Here is a 20,539-nt window from a genome sequence, read left to right as displayed (position 1 = left end):
ACATAATAATGTACATGCATAAGAAAACATATGTAGCAATACATACACACCTCCATGAAGATGCATGTCTATTTAACAAAAAAACCCCACAACCTTTCCCATTTTTTATATCTTAACTATCACCTTTGACAGGGAAAAAAAGCAGCCCTGCTCCAGAAAATAGCTTTAGTTTCAAAAAGAAGAGCAAACCCCAAAGGATCCCAAAAGACAGATTTCATGTATAGACTAAAAAAAAAAATTAATTATTTTATTCTACTTCTTTTTAAGTACTTACCAATGCCAGAGATAACACCAAACAGATCTTTAGGAAGATTGTTATCCAGTGTGTTTCCTGATTTTTGTGGTGTTACTAACTGACTTGCAGTCGGCAAAATCTGCGCATCATCCTTTGTGCTCTGTTTGGAAAAGAGAGCAAAATGTGATTATTTTCCTACCTTATGGACTTACTGACTATGACACATCTTTTAGAGGAATATTTCTTAAGTATTTCTTCCTTAAATTTTAATTTCTATTAAATATACTCAAAAGAACAGAGATGTTCACATATTTGCACAAGCTTGGGATACCCCAAAACTTAAGATATCTCAGGAAACATGGAAGAAATGAGTATGCAATTGAATTTTAAACACTATAAAAGAGATATTTCAAAAAGACTCACATTACTTTTAGTTCAAATATTTATCTTGTTGGAAGAGTTTGTGAGGTTTTTTTTCTTAATACTAAATGGAACACAACGAGATAAGGACAAAAGTAAACTACATGAATAATTATATTTTAGATTCAATAACTGTGTGCAACCATATATACCCTTCACAAATTACATTTTAATTAATTTTCCTGTAGCCCTCTTGCAGTACATCTCTTTCAAAATCACACTCCTTTAGGGTTAAGTTCTCTAATTTCTAAAAAATTAACTATCCTTTTGTGGTCCATTTGTTTCAGTGTTGGACTATGTTGAAAAATTGCAGGATTCTGAAGTTTATGAAGTTCCTTCCTTGCCAGAAGTATGAAGTGTTTCTTATACGTGTTACCAATAAATTATAATAAGAACAATTCAGAACACCGAACAGAAACTGTCACTCACATTGCTGGAAGGGTTAACAGGAAATGGAGACACATCTTTCACATTGATCCGCTGAACATTTTCTATGAGCAGACCAAAGAGTGGCAAATACATAGTGGCTATTCTTGCTTGATGGCCCTAAATAGAGTTTAACAGTTCATTAAAATATTACAGTTTTAATTTTCAATCACCAACAAGTTTTAACCTATTCACTCTGTAATTTTTTAAATTACAAAAAAAAAGAGCATTTAATAAATATTTGCCAAGCCAGAGCTCACATTCATAAATTTGTAAGTGGCAAAAGCAGTGATCATCACTGTATTTCATTCTAATTTACAGAAGATCAGAAAATTTTATTTACTGTCTGAATAAAATGCAGAAAAACTCCAAATTAATGACATTTCAGCTAAGACTAACCAAGTAAAGTAATACTATGTTAGCTTGATGAATCAATGATGCTTTTCATTACAAATTTTTTGGCTTCTCCACAGCACTGCTAATGTTAAAAAGAGTCAGAAAATTAAAAATCACTCAAAATTTTCCACCATGACTTTTAGTTTTGTTATACCCATTTCATAAATAATAGATGATGGAAGGACAGCTGCAGAGTATTAAGAGCTAATATTTAATGAAATGAAGAGCTTAAAACATATTTGTAAAAAATCTGACGACCTTAGGCACAGCAGTCAGATGGTCTGTCATTTCATTTGGCAAAAAGATGGAATTTACAGATTGATTTTGATAAAATTTTCACCACAGTCTAAGCAGAAATAATTTTTCTTTGCTGAAAACTAACACAGGTTTCTTCTGTGAAAGAAAAAACTTTCTGTATGTGTGCACACCTAATCTTTATTATTTTGTACTATAGCATAGCAATAGACTTACCCTGGTAGCATATCTATCATCAAAAGAATGCTTTATCATCAGATTCTTGAGCACACTAATGGCAATCTGCCGCACATCTCTGAACTCTTGTAAGGCATTGCCCACCTCCCTCAGAAGCAGTCCAACCAAAAAGTGATTTTTACAGAATTCATCAGTTAATGAATAGTCCAGCTGAAGGTCTGGAAGTAAAATCAATTTATCAATCAACTTCAGGCTGAAGTAAAGCCCAGCACATCAGACACAGCAAAGTCAATCTGCTCCCTCTTCAAAGTACTTCTTGTCTAATAAAAGAATCCAGTACATTTTTGTATTGAATTTTTGACATCTTAAGAGAAACTTCAGCTTCAAGGGCTCTAATAAACTGAATTTATCAGAGCAGCTGTTTACAGCTGAGGTGTCCAAGAGTTTCTCATGTTCATTGTCATTGCTCAATACAGTAATTAAAAATCAGATGCTAATCTCAAAGCACTTTCGTTTCCCAAAGAACTCTCTCAGTAAGGTAATCACTTAAGTCAGAAAGAAGCATATCTGAGATGGCACAGCCATTATACAGACAATCTACCAGTGTTCTTGCCACTCACTTAAGAGCCAGCCACATCACCTAAGATATCTTTTGCTTGACACAGCAAAACAGAGCCAGAAACACTTGTGATAAAGGTCTTCTTTCCTGGCTGAACTCCTAGTTCCCAGGGAGCATTTTATACTCTTCTTTATTGTGCAATCAGAAACACTGTCTTCTCTGGTTTTGCTATTTTTTAAGCTTCCCTAAGCCAGCAGCTCATAGTCTCTTTTCTATGAAAATATTTATGCAGTGTTATTATCCAAGACACTCCCGAAGGCTGAAAAAGCCAAAGACAGAAAGGAGCACTAAGCGGCTGTTCAGCTTGTGGTCTCAAATCTTCCTTTATCTTGCTCTACCTCCATGAAAGTGCTAATTAGTGATACTCAACTTTATTAACTAGCAGAGTCTACTATATAAATATTTCAGAGAAAAAAAAGCCTATTCTACAAAAATATGTTAGGCAGGTTTACTGATTCCTTGTAAAAGCACCTTCCTTGTCTCTGTTTAGTGATTTCTGCTGTAGTTCACTGCCTGGAAGAAATTAATGTGTCTTCACAGCCATAGAAGCAATAGATAAAATATGACTTGTTTTGGCACCAGACTGGATGTACCAGGAACCCAGCTGGGCTACACAGGGCTTACATGACTGAACTCCTACACACACCAAAAAAAAAACCAAAAAAAACAAAAAAAAGAAGCACAAAGTGGAAGTGAGAACAATCTACAAAAGAGGAATATAGAAGTATTCAGGGAGAGTGACAGGAAGGCTATAGCTCAGCTACATCTAAAACTGGTAATGGACATCAATAGCAACAAGAAGAGCTTTTACCACCACATTAGCATTAAACCCCTGAATAAGGAAAACATGGGACACTTGCTAACTGGGGACTGTGATTTAGAGACAGTGGGTTGTGTAAGGCTGATGTACTCCGTAACTTTGTTACTTTGCTGACATGATTCCAGGCCTTAACAGTCCAGAGACCATCTTCAAGAAAGACAATTAGTGCCAGTGGATAAGGATCAGGTCAGGGATCTCCTGAGAGACCTCCAGTTATGTAAATCCACCAGATGAGAGGCTGAGTTAACTGATACCACTGGATGACTGCTCCCTATCACCTTTGTTAAGCCACGGTGAAGTCATTTTTCAGCAAGTGAAGGAGAAGAATGTGACTGGGAATGGCCAAAATAAATTTACCCAGGGTAAATCATGCTTTAAGACTGGTCTGTTTTAAGGGGAGAACAGCAGATGTTGACATGGTCATTGTATCCAAGCTGGGACATTTCAGTCTAAGTGAAGAGACACCCAAATGTGAAAAATAACTATGTGGATCACTGGGCTCAAAAGTTGGGAGGTTAATGGTTTGTACCTTACTTGGAGACAGCTGCAAGAGGAGCTTCCCGAGGACTATCCTACTTAATACTACCTCATCAACAACCTGAAAGGGGAGAAACATTACACCCTCATGAAGATTGCAGATAGGTACAGTTCATTTGCTCAAAGGGCAGAGCTGCATTTCAGAAGAATCTAGATTCTAAAGAAGTGGCAATCAAATTCCATAAGGAACAATGCAAAATTCTGCACCTGGGATGGATGAACTTCCTGCAATGGCACCAGCTGTGGAAGGACTAGTGCTTCTAGAGAAAGGAAGGCCTGACATGATCAAAGCAGAAAATTGGGCTACAGACCTACTCCTTGAAGTCCCTTTAAACCTGAATGAATATATGAAAAAAGTTTACCATGTCTTTCTTTGGAAAGATTACTCTGCTACATAAGCACTTCCTTTAACTTTCAAAGAAAGGATTGAAACTTTAGACTTCTATTTAACAATTTCAAGCTTTCCATCATCTCACAGACCTGAAGTTACACAGTGTACACACCTAATAATAAAAAGCTGACATACAAGAAATATGCCATACACTACTTTGGAAGAATTTACCTTGGTATCTCTGAACTCTGCCTTTTCCAAACGGCATCGGTAGATTCAAAGGTATATAGTGCTCATGATTACAGACTACACGAAGAAATTCAAATTTGAATTCAAAAAGAGCCTGCAAAAAGAAAGTATAAATTAAACAACTGATGCAGTGATTCGAATAACATATTAAAAACAAATTTCTAACACAATAGAGTGATTCATTTCAGTCTTGCACTATGTTAGATATAGACCTGTCAAAGTTACCCATGTCAGCACAAAATAAATCCAGAATAACTCATACTTAACAACTGATCCAATTTACTCTTCCCATTGTTCAAAGTTTACAACCCTATTATGTAAGAAAAGTTTGGAAACATAGCAAAAATTCTTTGGGCATCTGATACATGCTTTCCCCACTCCAGTAAGTGTAGCTGAAGATATTCAATATCAACTCTTCCAATTTCAGACTTCTTGCACTCATGTTTAAAATTTCTGCCTAGTGTTGCACCCCCACACCCCAGCACTTCTGTGATTCACACACTCTAGGGTGGCAAAATTGCACGTGAAGATGGGAATCAAAATAGGAAACAGTGGTCTGATGGGAAAAAACAATGCTCTAGGCACAGAGCAGGGACTTCTAATGTAACTGGGAAAAGGTCTGAAGACTTAATGCAGGACTTTATCCCCATGCATCAAAAAGAGACAACACTTAAAAATAGCTTGTTTAAAAACACTGAGTACCTTTGGATCTCCTGGGGCAAAGCAGCTGATGTAGTTATTGATTTGCTTGAAAACAAAGCCTCTATCCATAAAAGTGAAACACCTCTGGGGAGAGCAAGTAAAACCAAGATAGAATTGATTTACTACTGTCTTGGAATTCAGTAATTATATTTCTGTATTTAATAGGTTTATTTTCCAAACACATTATTGACATTTCAGTTTGAATATAAAAAACAATAAAACAAGCAAACTAAATATATGTGTACATATATGAATACCAAATTTTTCCTTAAGAGTGCTCATCTTAAATCACAAATAAAAAACAGTTTGAAAAGAACTCTATCTTGACAGAAATATCATGCCACTAGAAGTTTTATTTACCACTTAATTCCCACCCTTTTTTGTCCCTTGTAAATATTATTGGCTGAAAAATGAAAGACACTAAAAATCTTTCTACATAAAATGCATGCAAATAAAGCACTAGTGAAAACTTCTGCAGGATTTAAAGGCAACCCAGATGATATTTTTAAAGAAAAAAAAAAATCTAAATACAATTTGAATAAAATATAAATTAATTTCTTAAATCTGAATGGATGCTGTATTAATTACAGAAGATGCAAATTATACTTCAATGCATTTTAACATGGACATAAAATTATATTTAAAAGGCTTTATGCATATTCAGCTTTATATGAGTTGGCTTTAAGGTTCCATAAAATCCATACAGAAGCAATATTATTGAAAGAATAATCACAGAGTCCAAATCTCTTGTGTACCTACTTTTATAAAGGCAGCCAGGCTATGGTTTGCATTTTTTGAGGCCTCTGGATTGTCTCTGTACTTCTGAGTGATGTGTGGCATTAGCATATTAACAACTGTTTCCACTGCATGATGAAAGGAGGCAGAAAATCTCTGGTTTCTCAACAGCTAGAAATTAATTCAGATGCAATATTAAATACGGTTTATAACACTAGAATATATCAGAGAATTTATTTTAGATAATACATAGATAACCTGACAGGGAGAGAGGAAATAGTTTTCGAATTTCCTCCATTTCTAGACTGAAGGGGAAAAGGATCATTTGTTTAAAAGCAAATATTATAAAATGCACTAGCTTCTAGTACTGAAATTCAAGCAAGGCAGTCTTTGATGACATAAACCACATGTATAAAAGCTTCTAAGTATAATGCATTAATATTTTTATATACTGTAATATACACAAGCTTAAGAATAAGAGGGAGTCTTAATTTTACCCATCTTCCTCTCCTAAGCAGACAACAGCTGGTTCACATATACTAACTACATTATCAGACAGCCCTTTCTGTCTTGAAAAAAACCTCATTTTTTGCTGTTCTGTAACTATCTCAGTAATAACTGCTTTCACCATTGAGGAAATTATCATCCATGCTTTTCTTTCTCTTACTCCTCAGCAACGTCAAAATCTCAGCTCTTCAGGCATCAGAATCTAACACTCTGTGTTTTTAAGTTTTCACAATCAGAACTCTTTTCTCTTACTTTTTGGTAGTTTGCCAATTAACTTAAAATATTTCCTCTTCATTCATAATTTCTTTCTTTCCACTCACCACCTATATTATCTTCATCAATGAATTTGTACATTCTGACAATTTGGTCAGTAAGTGCTCTTCAGCTCTTTGGCACTGCAGAGTCTCTTTTATTTCTCTACATCTTACATCCTTTTACTAAAGATTCTGTCTTTTGTGTGAAGAGAATTAATGACATGAGGCTGATGACATCAGAAATTGTTTCAACTGTATGGTCATCATGTCTTTTCTTTTTGAAAACTGAAACCAAAACATTCATGTGGTCTAAGTACTTTTATTTAAATAGTTTTTTGAACTACATTAAATGCAACATTCCTAGACAGAACAAGTCATTGTCAAGGCCCCTCATATATCAATGATTACATAATTTGCTTCCTTTGTGCTTGAATTGTGGTCCAAAACCTCCAGCTCTAGTTTTAAAAACATTAAAGAATAGACAGTAAGGCTGAAAAAGATCTCTTTATAAATATAAACAGTATTCATGCATGAAATAGCAAATAAGAACTAAAGATTGTTGGTGAGTATGCCAGTGTCCTACAATGCCCTTGTAGCTCAGTCTTTGTTGGGCTGTAATTAACATAATTCTTGCTATAGAAATAATATTGCTGCACATAGAAATGCATCTTTTTAGCAGATATCATAAGCAGGAAATATCTGAGTGCATGTTGCATTTATTACATTATCTAGTAAGGCAGAAAATATCTAGCTAAATAGCTTATATTTAAGAGGCCTGTAAATCAAGAAGCAATGTTCAGAGGTGAGAATACTTGCAAACTGTAGTAAATTCTGCTCCTCTCTCTCACATTACAGAGAAGGTGGCAATTAGGTTAGTTGAACTGGGACTCAAACTCCACTGATCATACCACATCATATTAAGTGTAGAACTATAAAGCTTTTTTCCTGATCATTGTACAATTATTTTTTCCCTCTTCCAGTTATATTCTAAATACACAGTGAAAATAGCGATAACAACATCACAACAACCTGATATGTAACTCAGCTGAGTTGTATACTTGAAACTTTCAAGACTTATTACAACTCGAAAGTAAATAAACTAAAAAGTTGTCACCGAAGCAAAAAACACTGCTTACAAGCTAAGCCTGTAGAAAAATGCATTTCTGAAGTTTTAGCATTCTCCTTCCAATGCAGGAAATAACACAAAATTAAATATTGATATTTCTTACTACATACAGATGACTGCAAATTTCATGACTCACTGTTCTCAGGGTCATTTAATATCACAGCCACAGTACTGCTCAGGAAAAAGCCCACATTTTTTTGGACAGTGCTTACATCAAAGTCCACAGTGTTATCTACTGCTCCCATCTTCTTTGTACCACAAGAATTACAAATTCCTAATAAAGAGTTTGATGATTTACACAGACTGCTCTACTATATGGATTTTAAAGGTTTCTATTCTTTTATATTATTGTTGAATCCCACCATGTATTTTTTCTAGCTAATATTTCAACTGATTTTCCTGCTGCCTCTTTCTCTCCCTTTCTTTCTAATATGCAATAAGAAACATATGACTGGAGAAAGAAGAGACCATATGAATCTTCCTTCAAATATTTTTTTGCAGCAGTTGACATACCTTCACTTTAGAGTTTTCTATCAAATGTTGAGCCATTGACTTTATCAGAACTTCAAAGAAAAACCATGAATACTGTAGAGAAAAGAAAGCATTCATTAAGATTGCCATATGCATTCAACAACTATTTCAATACACTTAGTTCCTGTTCTTCAGTTATGACTAGATAAGAACACACAGTAAAATGTACAGTTCAACATTTACCTTAAGCAGCTTGTTGCTTGTAAGAAAGTCAGCAGATGGCTTTAAAATTGTTGTCATTGACTTTGTCAACTCTTCATGTACTGTCTTATACTCAGAAGCAACATAGGGCTCTGCTTTATATGCATACTTGGGAAGAAAAAATAGAATTAAATATGAAATTATGCCACAATATGAAAGAATTGAAATTAAAGAAATACAACTGAATTTAAATATATTCTTTCTTAGGGAAATAAAAAAAGAAAATATTCAATTTACTTTTACCTACCTTCACATAAGATCTCAGGTAGCTATCCAAGCCTTCTTCATGACACTGAGCAACAATATGGATAATAACCCTAAACAGAAGTCAGAAAACAAGTAAACCTATAAAGAAAACTGATTGCAAGAGCAAAAATGCTACTCAGTTTCAGATTTATGTGATAACCCAGTCATCACATAGACTCTATGAACCACTTAAAATTCTTTACCTTGTCACATTGACTGCAACTTCCTCTTGAGTTGCTCTGGTGAGAACTCTGAACAACTGGTTTAGAATAGTTGGCAGGAAAGCTATCATCACATGGCCTTCCATAGCATGAAGGCTCTAAAAGAGAGTAGTAATACTGTCACTTCTGTGAATCAACAGCATTTAAATCACAAATTCTGAAACCATAAAATTTATTGCAAGTCTTTTTCCTAAAATACAAGCTGCTTGCACCATTTGGTGTTTATTACCAAAAATATGGCACAGAAAGCAATTGAGGATATTTTCTAATATAAATGTTTAGTAAATGTTTTCTACAGAAAAGTAAATTAGGGATACAAATTAGGTGTTATTAACAGCATTTTAGAAGTATTTATTTGTACTTTTCCATTGGCATGCACTCTAGGTAATGATTCAGTGAAAAGTCTGTCCATGTGCCCAACAGCACACTGAGACTGACATTGGTATATTTTGGTATTTCATCCACCAATGCAGACATTTAGCAAACAGAAGTTCCACAAAAACATGCAGATTTCTTACCTGTGCTAAGTGTAATACTACTTATACTAGCTACTGCTAAACAATAAACAAGCAACTGTGTCAAAATGAACTAGAATCCCTAACTGCTTAATGGAAATTGGAGACAGTGAATTATTAATGACAATTTCTTCCTGATATGCCTTTGCATTCCATCACATGCAAAAGATCCTACAGACATAACCACCCTAACAGAAAAGGTAGTGTATGAAATTCATCCTACAGAGTATTTTGCCACAAAATTCCCTGGAATTAAAGAGAATTTGACAAAAGGAATGTATTTGCTGAAAGTGCATGCAGACAACAAATGTCAAACATTTTCATTTAATGTTAGGTGTTAAGCAACTGCCTTGTCTCTGTTTGCCTTCACACCCACGCTATTCAGGAGACAAAATTTCTTCCTATGTGATCTGTGTCAAAAAAATTTGAAGTGAAAACCATGCACTCTATTGATCTAATCCTGAAAGAGAAATGAAGACATGACGATGACTTTCTAAGCAAAATTGTAGAAAAATCAAGAGCTGTGACTTCTCATAATATCCATACACAGTTCAATTTGATTATTTTGACAAACTAAGCCATTAGTGTTTTGAAATTACCACTCATAAGGCTGACCAATACTGTCTCATTATTTCTTTGTGGTTTCCTCTTACATTGCAATTGCAAATTTATTTAAAGCAGAAGGTATCTTTGTGGGTTTTTTCCACAGCGTATTCCATTAATACAAGTCACAGTCACAGTACTAATTATCACACTGAAAAATGGGACCTATAAAATGTCTGATGCTCCAAGGTTTTGAAAATGCATAAATGAATTATATAATCTGTTATTCACTGCCATTTTATACCTTAAGATATTTTACAAGATCAGTTCCTAGTGCACGAGCTCCAGACTCTGTTTTCTGACAGTACTGAAAAAAATTATGCAAGTGCTGGTCCTGTCAAAGACAAAAAGAACAACAAATTAAACAATATCTAACATTACCATCTATAATCCATTAAAAATATTTACATGTATAAATACATATCTTTGTCCAGAGATTCAATTTTCAAAAATAACAGTTGAAGTGCACTATTCTGAAGACTTATTAAATCTTATTTTTCAAAATGAAATTTCAAGTGTTTTTTGAATACCTATTATAGAAAATGCCACCTATATTTGCTTCCTATTGGCATGCAGAAAATAGCATACTTAATTATCCCAACCAGTCATAATATATTTTATATGAACAGGTCTAACAGGACTCAATGCTTTGCAGACATGCCAGTGAACAGCTTTTAGACAGCTATGACCTCTCATCTAACTGGAAAATTCAGACTGGAATGGATGACAGGAGACAAAAGGCTCATGTTTTGAATAGCTTCCATTTAAGATCTTCTGTTTTTCACATCTGATGTAAAAGAAAGAGACCATGAGAAAAGCCCAAAGAGACAGAACAGGGATGAGCATACTGAGTTAAAGAATCTTCCCATACATTGTATATGCATACTACAAACATACAAAATTCCTAAAAAGTTTTCTAATTAGATTTGTTTTATAACTGACCTGTGTATACACAGTTGACACCAGATGAGTGGATATTTTCAACAGTTGTTTGCCTCCATCAACCCATTTAATTTCAGGACCAGAATGCTGCACACACACAGGAGGTGGAAAAGTAAAATAATGTAGCAGTAAATTAAAGTAAAACAGTTAACAGTACCATTAACACTTCTTTCAAAAAGAAAAAAACAGGTTGAAGAAATGCAGTGTGCAATGAATAAAGTCATAAAAAAAGCAAAATTATGCAGGCAATATTTCCAAAAGCATTTATGAAGCTTAAAATGTTTTTTGCAAGTCCCACAGTAGTTTCCTTGATGGCTAACAAAATTGATTCTCTGTGAGTCACAGATTTTGTGCTTCCCCTACAACTCTGCAAAGAAACTTCTGACTAGAAAGAATATTTACTAGTTTTTTCAGAAAAATAACACAAGGATTTCCACATATACTCACAAGATTTAAAAATTAACGCCTGTCACTGATAGGTAGCAGCCAGACCTTCCTTCTCATCCCATTTCCAAAGAACTGAGAATGAGAATGCTGACCCTGACAGCCAGTTAGGGAAAGATTTTATGGCAAAATCTACACCTAGTCATATTGGTCCTAACATTCTACCCATGGGCATGAGCAGAGACAAACAGCAGAGGCATAAAGAATACACCTACAACGTGAGAAGATGAAAGATGTGAAGGAGACGATGGTTGGAAAGCTTACAGCAGAGTTTAAAAAAGACCAGGTGGTAGAACAGGAGGAGAGCAGCACCTCTTGTTGTTGATGATTTTAGGTCTCTTCCTCCAAGATTAGTCAATTTTGTCTCTGCATTTTAATCTCTGTCAAATTCCCTATCACATTTTCATTTTGTATCCTCCTTGGTATGATTTATATTACCGCAATTATGCAAGCTTTCTGCTTTGAAAGATACAACCATAAATTTTACTCGTGAAGTATAGAGATCACAAAAATTAAGATGTGAGAATAACACTTGTTCAGGAATAAAGGACTTACTCAAAGGAGACAGCATGAAATGCTAAAAAAAATTTAGTAAAGGACTTCAGATTATTTGCATACCTTTATAAGCTCAAAATAATTTTAAATGTTTAAAAATTACTGTAACTTCAAATTAATTATTACTACAGAAAATTAAACTTAAGCATTTCTTAATTTTATCAGCTAAATAACAACAGAAGTAAGTATTTAACAATTTTCTTTTTACAAGAATTTGACTCAACCTGCCCTAATACTTTTTTTTTGTTTCCCATATCTCATTGGGTTTGTTTGTGTCCTCTAAGTCAGACATCTGACTTTTGCAACTATAAAAGAAAATAAATTCTACTGGAAAATTACTTAAATCTTATCAGCAGAATAATGGGGAATTACAACCAAGCCTTCTCTCCACAATGTTTGGGTTCATTTTGAGACTATAGCCATTTTCTACAACATACCTTTCCAATACCCACTTCTTGATAACTAAGATAGCCCGACGGAAGATTTGCTGACACTGGGATTTGCTGCTCATTGGTGACCACTCTTCCATCTTTTATCAAAGGAAGCCAAGAATACCCAACTACAGAATATGAAAGGCAAGTAATTTTAAATATTATGAAACTTCACATACACCCTAAACAATAGAAGTATTACCAAATAATTCTGACATGTACAGAAAACCTTATTGTAAAGGCCAAATGATTTGTACTCAAACAACTACAAAACATTGAAAGCACAAAGTAATTGTCACTGATTTTGAAAAACACTGTACATTTGATGGACACTCTAATCCAAAACTTGAAACATTTAAATTAGAAGAAATATCTTATTAAATATTTCAGTCAGTACTATGTAATTAGAAAGCATTATATGGCTCACAAAAATTACCAGATAAGCATACTTCAAAAAATTTCCCTACTAATTACTGAAAGTAAAGCATTAGTGTACAAACCTTGTGTTTCAACAACATCTTTCTTCTTTGTACTCCCTTTGCTTGAATTATCACAGCTGACATGGTAGAAGGTGAACAACAAATGGTGCTTTTCATGTAACTGAGTGGGCAATTCTATTTTAATCTGAAAGGCAAAGAAATCTCTGTAGTTTTCAGCTAGAGCACTAACATGTATTACTGGTTCTACATTTAAAAAGCAATTCCAGCTTGTACCTTACTTGAAGCTAGACCACAAATGAAACACACAAAACTTAAGAAAAGTCCTCAGAAATGGGACCTGACTTAACGGAGAACTTTGCAATCCTCTAATATTTTCTTTTATTTTGAAACTTACATAGTACCTGACTGGGTAAAAGTTTCCTCAGAAAGGCAGCTTACCTCATCATAAAACTCTGGATTTTGATGGTGATGCAGAACAGCAGCAAATGCACTTCTAGTAAATACTGGTCCACCAGGCCTACCATAGATACACTAAGAACAGAGAAAAGGAAAAAAGAACAAAATGACCCTGTGATCCTTTTTACTCTCAGCTTAGAATGTCTCACTCAGAATCTGTAGTATTTTAACGTGTGTTTAATTTGGTTTCTTTACATGATGTTTAGTCTGCCTGCTGTTCAGTAGAGCTGACCCTGTGATTTCACTTCAGGATATCTCTAACATTTCTCTACTTCTGTTCTTCCAGGCACCTTTTATACATTGTGATAGCTCATAAAATGGAGCTTGGCTCTGAAGCTGATATAAATCTCAAATGTTTAACTTACTGGGGAGCAGGTATAAGCTACCCTTGTTTGCAACAAGTTTATTCCTAGAATTTTAGTAAAAAAAATATTAAAGACATTAAATACTCTGAGGACTCTCTAGAAATCTCTTTTATCAGAAACAAGCAAGCCATCCAGAAGTTACTCTCGAGCCACCATCCCGAACTAGATCAATTAATCCAGTACTACTGTTACTTAGCTAACTACTCACTATTTACTTCTATCAGCCACAAAAACGAGAAGACTGACCTTCAAAGGCAAAGAATCCTCTTCATCAGAATCCTTGAACTCAACGCACACTGCAATATTTCTAGCCTAAAGCAGTAGTTAAAAACATAAAGCCAAGCAATTAATCATAAGGATCACCACAGAAATAAATATGTAAACAATCTTAACCAAACCTGAGAAAGAAGGTGGTACAGGTTTCCTCTACTCACCTTTGCAAAAGACTTTTGACTGTCATATTTTAAGTGCTTTGGATAAACATAAAGATGATTGTTGTAGATGGTAAAAGGCTGAGTGCATTTTGGTATACAGGGAACAAACTCCTCTATTTCAAATGCTGTGAGTGTCTTGGTACTGTTTTCAAACTGTTTCATGGGAATGTATGATGAGTTAACATAATCTGAAAATACATTGAAAAAAACAAATAAAGAACAGAAAAGGAAAAAGCTTGCATTTCCATTTAACAGTGTTTGTTAATACTTACTTGGAAAATCTGGTGACACATTGTCAATTGTAACATCCAGATTTCCTAAAATAACAGGAAGTTTGGCCATCTTTTCAGGTCTGTAGGAAGGAAAAAAAAAAACACGCCTCAAAGTCAGGCTAAATGCAAATCAGATGCCAGCAAAAAAAAGATAATAGGAAACAGAGGCAAAAGTAATATCCTGAAACAGGAGTACGATAGCAAAGATGGTATGAGGATGCATAACTGATCTGGTCTTGTTTTTTGCCTAGATACACAGTTTTCTTTTCCATTAAATTCTCAGGGGGAAAAAAAAAAGTCTTCACACACGTGTGTGTCAAAGTTCACAGGAAAGCATGACTTTTTCTTTCTTTAAGCCAAAAAGAAACTCTTTGTCAAAGGCAAGTTTTGTCATTATCATTTGCAGCAAAGAGGGAATCTGTAAGTAATTTTTAAATCTCAGTGGCCAGTGATAAGCACTCATGGTAGCAGGATAAACCTGGGGGAAGGGAAATCAGCAAGTTTCTATCTCCTCCTTTTTCTAGACTAACAATTCACCCTGCAAAACCCACCAACTATAGATGTTATCATGTAGCTATTTCAGAAAAACGAAGTACAAGTATTTTCCATGCCAATACCATGCAGAACCCTTTATTAGTAAAGACAGTCAGCAGCATGATTTTTAAAAATTATTGCACAACAAATGGATGCAAAGTTCTCCCAAAAAGCAATCCCATGCTGTGAAGCAAACGTCTGGTTGGAGTCAGGATTCTAATTCCAACAGATATTCCTCAGATATTAGAACCCCTTTCTTACTGTAATTCCTGTGAAACAGTGTACATGGTTCCACAAACAGGATGCTGAAATAACCAAAAGCACTGCCTTAACTCACAACCTAGTGTAGCAGGCTAACTTACTGTTTGTTTCAATTCCAGTCATAGCGTTTATGGCAAGGAATATCAGCATACAGAGCAATTTCACTGCCACATGAAGCTGAAGAAACCTTTAGCCACTTGCTAAAAGTGAGCTAAAATATCTATTACAAACCTCATCTCCTTATCAGATTTGCTAAGCAAGAAGAAAGAAACCATAGCCTGTGCCTTTTGTGCTTAGTGATGGCTTAAATTAACACCACTCCTGCCAACTGTGCTGTAAGAGATGTGGAAATTTCTGTGCAAAGCAGCAGAGTTTGCTCTATTATTTTACATCCTATTCAATAAGGGGATTAACAACTTCGTGAACATGGTTATCTGTCAGTAATATACTCCTAAATCTTACACACAAACTGATGAAGTCTTTAAGAATACTTTGTAAAAGAAAGATAACCAATGTTCTGTTATTTAGGTATCCTGAGTCACACACATTCCCGAGGAAGGAGACTTGCTTGAATCCTTTTCCCTTGAATCTGTTCCTTGTCCAAGGTCAGGGAACAGATGATTTATGCTCATACTTGCTTTCCTTTGACAAACAGAAGAGCATATTGTGCAAACATAAGTGCTAGCCCAGAGATCCTTCAGGATATGATGCTGACTGCATGTTACATGTGGGATTATACTTCAGTCCTGCTTGTAGCCCCCAAACCCTCTAAAAGATCTGTAGCTTGTTTGAAGGCCTTAATTACATTTATACAGATTCTGTACTCGATATGAAAGACATGTATAGACACACACATCAACATATTAGATGTTCCAGTTCAAGACCATAACAAAATATGGTGTGGCTTAGGGAGTGAGGGGTTTTAGATTGGTTTGTTTCTATTTTTTTCAAGTGAGAAAGTCAGACTTACTTCCTGAAATCTGCTAACAATTTCAACATGTCTTCATTTGAAAGTTTATTACTGTCTTGTCTGAAGAGAGCAGAAAATCTTGCATTTTTGTCCAGGGTTCCTGAGGCATCTTTAAACAATGTCCTGAAAATAAAAATCGTGCTTTCAGATGAGTTTATGAAAGTGTTGAAATTGATTTCAGGAAAGTTTTGTATTACAAACCAGGATATACTTCATTACCATCCTTCATTAATATTCATTAAGAATTTAATATTCTTGTCATTGTAGGTGAGTTTAATATATAAAAAGCTCAGTCTAACAAGTAAGTGTGAACCATTTCACCCTCAATAACAAAAAATACCGACAACAGAAACCAGCTGGAAATATTGACAGTTTGAACAATAACGTAATGAATGTTTATAACTTTTTTCCTACTACAAAGCTGAAGTGCAAGTTTGTTGGAAATCTTTGGTTAATTGAAAGCAAAAAAAAAAAAGCAATAATGTAAATAGCACATGACATTTTACAAGAAGGGAGATGCAAAAAACCATGTTAGAGAAAAGTCAGGAAAAAAAATACAGATTGACAAGATTTGTCCTCACCTAGCTGCCCAGGCAAAAGGCATTCTATATTGACCTAATCTCTGGCATGCCTGCTTAGCATTCTTCAAAACTTTCTGTGCAACCTACAAGGGACATAAGAAATAGCCATATTTGAAAAGCTACATTTCTCTGAACCATCAGTACACAAGAAAAAACCCCCACATATTGACACTGATATGGATTATAAAATCTTCTTTAGAAGATTATAGATTAATCCTAAGTATGTGACGGGAAAGACAATTGATAATGCCTCTTAACTATTAATTTCAGGCTAAGCACAGTGGGCTGATTTCACAGCATTTTGTGGGTGAAAACAGACGCATCTACACTTTGGATAAGAAATACTTAGTTAAACGTGAGAAATATTAGCATATACAGAACACAGATGGAAAGCTAGAGCAAAATTAAACTGTTTTTTAAAACAAAACTCCAACTCCAAAAAAAACCCCAACATTTCCCCTCTCACTTGCTCCCCCACCTACATCCACCACTCACCCTACGTTCCTGCAGAAATAGTAGTACAATATTCTGCAAGACTTTTACTACCAATACACACAGACTATGGGGAAGAGTTGTATGAAGATCACATGGGCAACTCTATGTATGGACATTGCAACACTGTTCCCATTAAAAGTTTAAATTCTTGATTTTGTTAACTTTGAAATGAATAAAAAACGCCATTATGCAAAACCAATACATACAACAATCAGAGCTAGAACAATCAGGTTTGAGATGTTCAGCACTGAGCTGAACCACTTGGGTTTCTCTTTTCCAGAAATCAGCTTTTCCCATCTGTCCACAAAGAGGAAAACTCTTTGCCAAAGGCAAAACCACCTACAGAGTAAAACCTCCTGAATATTATTCCTGATCTGTGCTGTTGATATTATAAAGTGCTGACTCTATTAGTGTGTTTGAGGGAACCCTCCATTACCATTTCCTGTAAAAAGGGGGAAATAGCACAAAACCTTGGTAAGTAATGATCATTAAATCACTGTATTCAACATTTAAGGGGAGAAAATTGATTATTTTTATTTTTTTGGCTATAGTATTTGCTGCTTCCATTTTCCCTCTTTCTTGTCCAGAGTAGTAATTCTGTAGGGAACTGGAACTCGCTCCCTACAGTGGCCCACATGGAAGCCCATATAGCTGGTACTGTTCTATTTTGTTTCAGATTAATGCAGTGTAGTTCCTGAGAAGAAGAACAGAAGAAAAGTTCAAACTAAGCGTTCATTTGCATAAAATTATAAGCAATTGAACATCAGAAAGTATAAGTTGATATAACCATGAGCATTCCTATTGCCCACTCCCATTGTACAGGGCCACTACAAGTCCAGAACTCAGCACCAAATATGGGAACAACTGGGCTTACTTAACTTCCCCACATGGCTCAGGCCCAAGGACTCCAAAATCACCTACACTGAGTTCAGGTTTATTTTAACTCAGTCAACATCAAAACCAGACTCCTAAAATACAAAGCTGCTGTTTTCCAACAATAGCTGGGAAAAAAAAAACCAACAAACTCACACATTCCTGGAAAAACAAATCAGTAGGCTGATCTATATTAAGACCAAGTGAAAAATACATGTTTTTTTACATGCAGCTTAGCCAGCATCAAATTTGTAGGAAAGAACACTGATGCCCTGCAGAGACTGAAAGTTAACTGTTTCTTCTTAGCTGAAAACAGGCAGAACATCAACAGTAGCTGACACTGCTTACAAAAACACTTTTATATGCTGGTCTGGCTATTTAAGCATAACTGTAAACCAAAAAAATCTGAACCTCTGCTTCTTCATTGACAAACGAGAAGTAGCAATTAACAAAACTTTTTGTAGGTATGTTTGATAGAACATCAAAATGTTATGCCATCCACAATTCCTGGAAATCCTAAAACATTCCAGTGGGTTATTGCCAGAAGTGATTGGGGTTCTATCAAAGCTGCTAAGAATTTTATACATAAAACCAGAAGATTAATAATCTCAATGATTCTGGAGGAAAAACCAGCAAGAGTGCAGATAAACTATTGTCACCAAAAGGGAAGACAAAGAAAATGTCAACTATGTTACACTAAGTAAGATGCATTAACTGAGACATACAGTTATGATCTGTATTTAATATTTCACTGTTCAACAATTTTCAACTCAACTTTCACACTTAAGTTCAAAATTCTTTTGTCAAAACTGTTTACACTAAAGATATTCCAAAAATTACATTCTCACAATTATAAAAAGTGAAATAAATGTTTCCAATAAAATGTTCCTTTATCTATAATGTAATAAGTTACTAGAAATAACTACAACTTACTAAATCAAATTATCCAGTTACATGACTTTACTATAGAAGAACTAAGATTATGATTTATAGTTATTAATTTGAAATCGATCTGCTTTGCCTCAGCATTTTTTTCACACCACAGAAGAAAAAAACATACCTTTGATGAATCTGAACTTTTCATATATGGTTCAGCACAATGTGTAATGCTTCCCTGTAATACCTTTTCTATTCTAGCCACAAGGAAAATGTCAGTATGAGGACATGTGACTGAGAATATTCCCTAGAAATGAAACGAGAAATAAATATGGAAGGAAAATGCACATTTTATATCACATAATACAAAGCAAATTAAATCCTGTAGGAAGCTTGTATCCAAAATCCTACTGGTACTTCAGGTTCCTAGTTCTTACCTGCTTTGGATATTGCAAGACAGCTTCATTAATGTCCTGAATTCTGTGTAAGCTGTCACCACTGCCATTCATCATTTGTTGAGATGCACTGGACAGCATGTGCCTTACTGAGGCGTGGTTCAAATCAACATGGAAATCTGCTGAAATCTTCCTGTTGTTTTTAATATCAAATAGTGACAGTGTGACAAAGAAAGGTTCTACCTAGACATTATAAAAAAAAAAAAAAAAAGGATCAAGTGTCAGTGCTGGCATCTAGATCACTAAAAATGCACATAAAAAAAGATAAGTAACATTTTCATGAACACACATGGCCATCACCCTAGGTATTATTGACAACATGTAAAATAAAAATTTCTTTCTTCACCACCCAACAAAAACATTAGCAACGAAGTTACTTTTTGTAGGATTTAGGCCTTCATTTTGATTTGAAAGAGTAAAAATCCCCATAATATAAACTTCTCAATCACAGTAAGGAATCCTTGTCATTAAGGACAGTGCCAACCAAACATTAGGACATTCATTTCCAAATTAAATAGAAAGTAATTAATTATTTACATTTGTTGTTGGTCCTTCTTCATTTTCTGCAACACAGCTTTGCAAATTAAAAGATAAATCATTACATCTCACAAGAATTTTTTTTCCAAATTTCTCTTCAAATGGCTTCACTTCTGGTTCAATACTGGAAAAGTCAAGTTTCTTTAAAAAGAGAAAAGAAAAATTAAGGTCAATTTGCTTTCATCTCAAAATAAAATACCCCGGCTTCCTTGTAAGAAGTCTAACCTGTGCATCTGGATCCAAGGCAAAAAGTTTAACTCTGCTTTCAGTTTTCAGCTTGATTTCTGCTTCTCTGGTACTCTGTTCAAAATAAGAAAAGAAGTCTTGATATCACACTATTAAAGTGGGCTTTAATTTCATGCCTTTTTCTGTGATGTTCAAAGCTCTACACATCTTTGATTCACGCATTCATTTCTCCCTCACTCAGCTTTGTACCTCCTTAGTTTACATTCATCCAACATGTCCAAGCACAAAGTGAGAGCCTCTTTTCCTAACGCTTTTTTCCAGCCCTA

The 20,539-nt window shown here is 34.8% G+C and overlaps 1 protein-coding gene across 4 annotated transcripts in view; it reads right to left on the bottom strand.

Moving 5' to 3' along the window:
- DOCK9 (dedicator of cytokinesis 9) overlaps positions 1–20,539 on the bottom strand; it is a 110,762-nt gene that overhangs the window by 29,301 nt on the left and 60,922 nt on the right. For all 4 annotated transcript variants that reach the window (XM_058855623.1, XM_058855633.1, XM_058855614.1 and 1 more), the window contains exons 10-33: positions 20,253–20,327; positions 20,028–20,168; positions 19,473–19,673; positions 19,220–19,342; positions 16,792–16,874; positions 16,211–16,333; positions 14,446–14,525; positions 14,174–14,361; positions 13,986–14,051; positions 13,357–13,449; positions 12,979–13,102; positions 12,485–12,606; positions 11,049–11,135; positions 10,351–10,440; positions 8,971–9,086; positions 8,769–8,838; positions 8,504–8,629; positions 8,303–8,374; positions 5,927–6,073; positions 5,168–5,251; positions 4,448–4,559; positions 1,949–2,127; positions 1,085–1,201; positions 275–395 (exon numbers count right to left, since the gene is read on the bottom strand). In XM_058855623.1, the coding sequence (XP_058711606.1) occupies positions 275–395; positions 1,085–1,201; positions 1,949–2,127; positions 4,448–4,559; positions 5,168–5,251; positions 5,927–6,073; positions 8,303–8,374; positions 8,504–8,629; positions 8,769–8,838; positions 8,971–9,086; positions 10,351–10,440; positions 11,049–11,135; positions 12,485–12,606; positions 12,979–13,102; positions 13,357–13,449; positions 13,986–14,051; positions 14,174–14,361; positions 14,446–14,525; positions 16,211–16,333; positions 16,792–16,874; positions 19,220–19,342; positions 19,473–19,673; positions 20,028–20,168; positions 20,253–20,327 (2,740 nt within the window). The remainder of the gene's footprint in view (positions 1–274; positions 396–1,084; positions 1,202–1,948; positions 2,128–4,447; positions 4,560–5,167; positions 5,252–5,926; positions 6,074–8,302; positions 8,375–8,503; positions 8,630–8,768; positions 8,839–8,970; positions 9,087–10,350; positions 10,441–11,048; positions 11,136–12,484; positions 12,607–12,978; positions 13,103–13,356; positions 13,450–13,985; positions 14,052–14,173; positions 14,362–14,445; positions 14,526–16,210; positions 16,334–16,791; positions 16,875–19,219; positions 19,343–19,472; positions 19,674–20,027; positions 20,169–20,252; positions 20,328–20,539) is intronic.

This window comes from Poecile atricapillus, chromosome 1 (assembly GCF_030490865.1).
Source record: "Poecile atricapillus isolate bPoeAtr1 chromosome 1, bPoeAtr1.hap1, whole genome shotgun sequence".
In the NCBI taxonomy this organism is placed as follows: domain Eukaryota; kingdom Metazoa; phylum Chordata; class Aves; order Passeriformes; family Paridae; genus Poecile; species Poecile atricapillus.
Note: the sequence above shows the minus strand (reverse complement) of the source record. Positions and strands in the feature narration are given on the sequence as shown.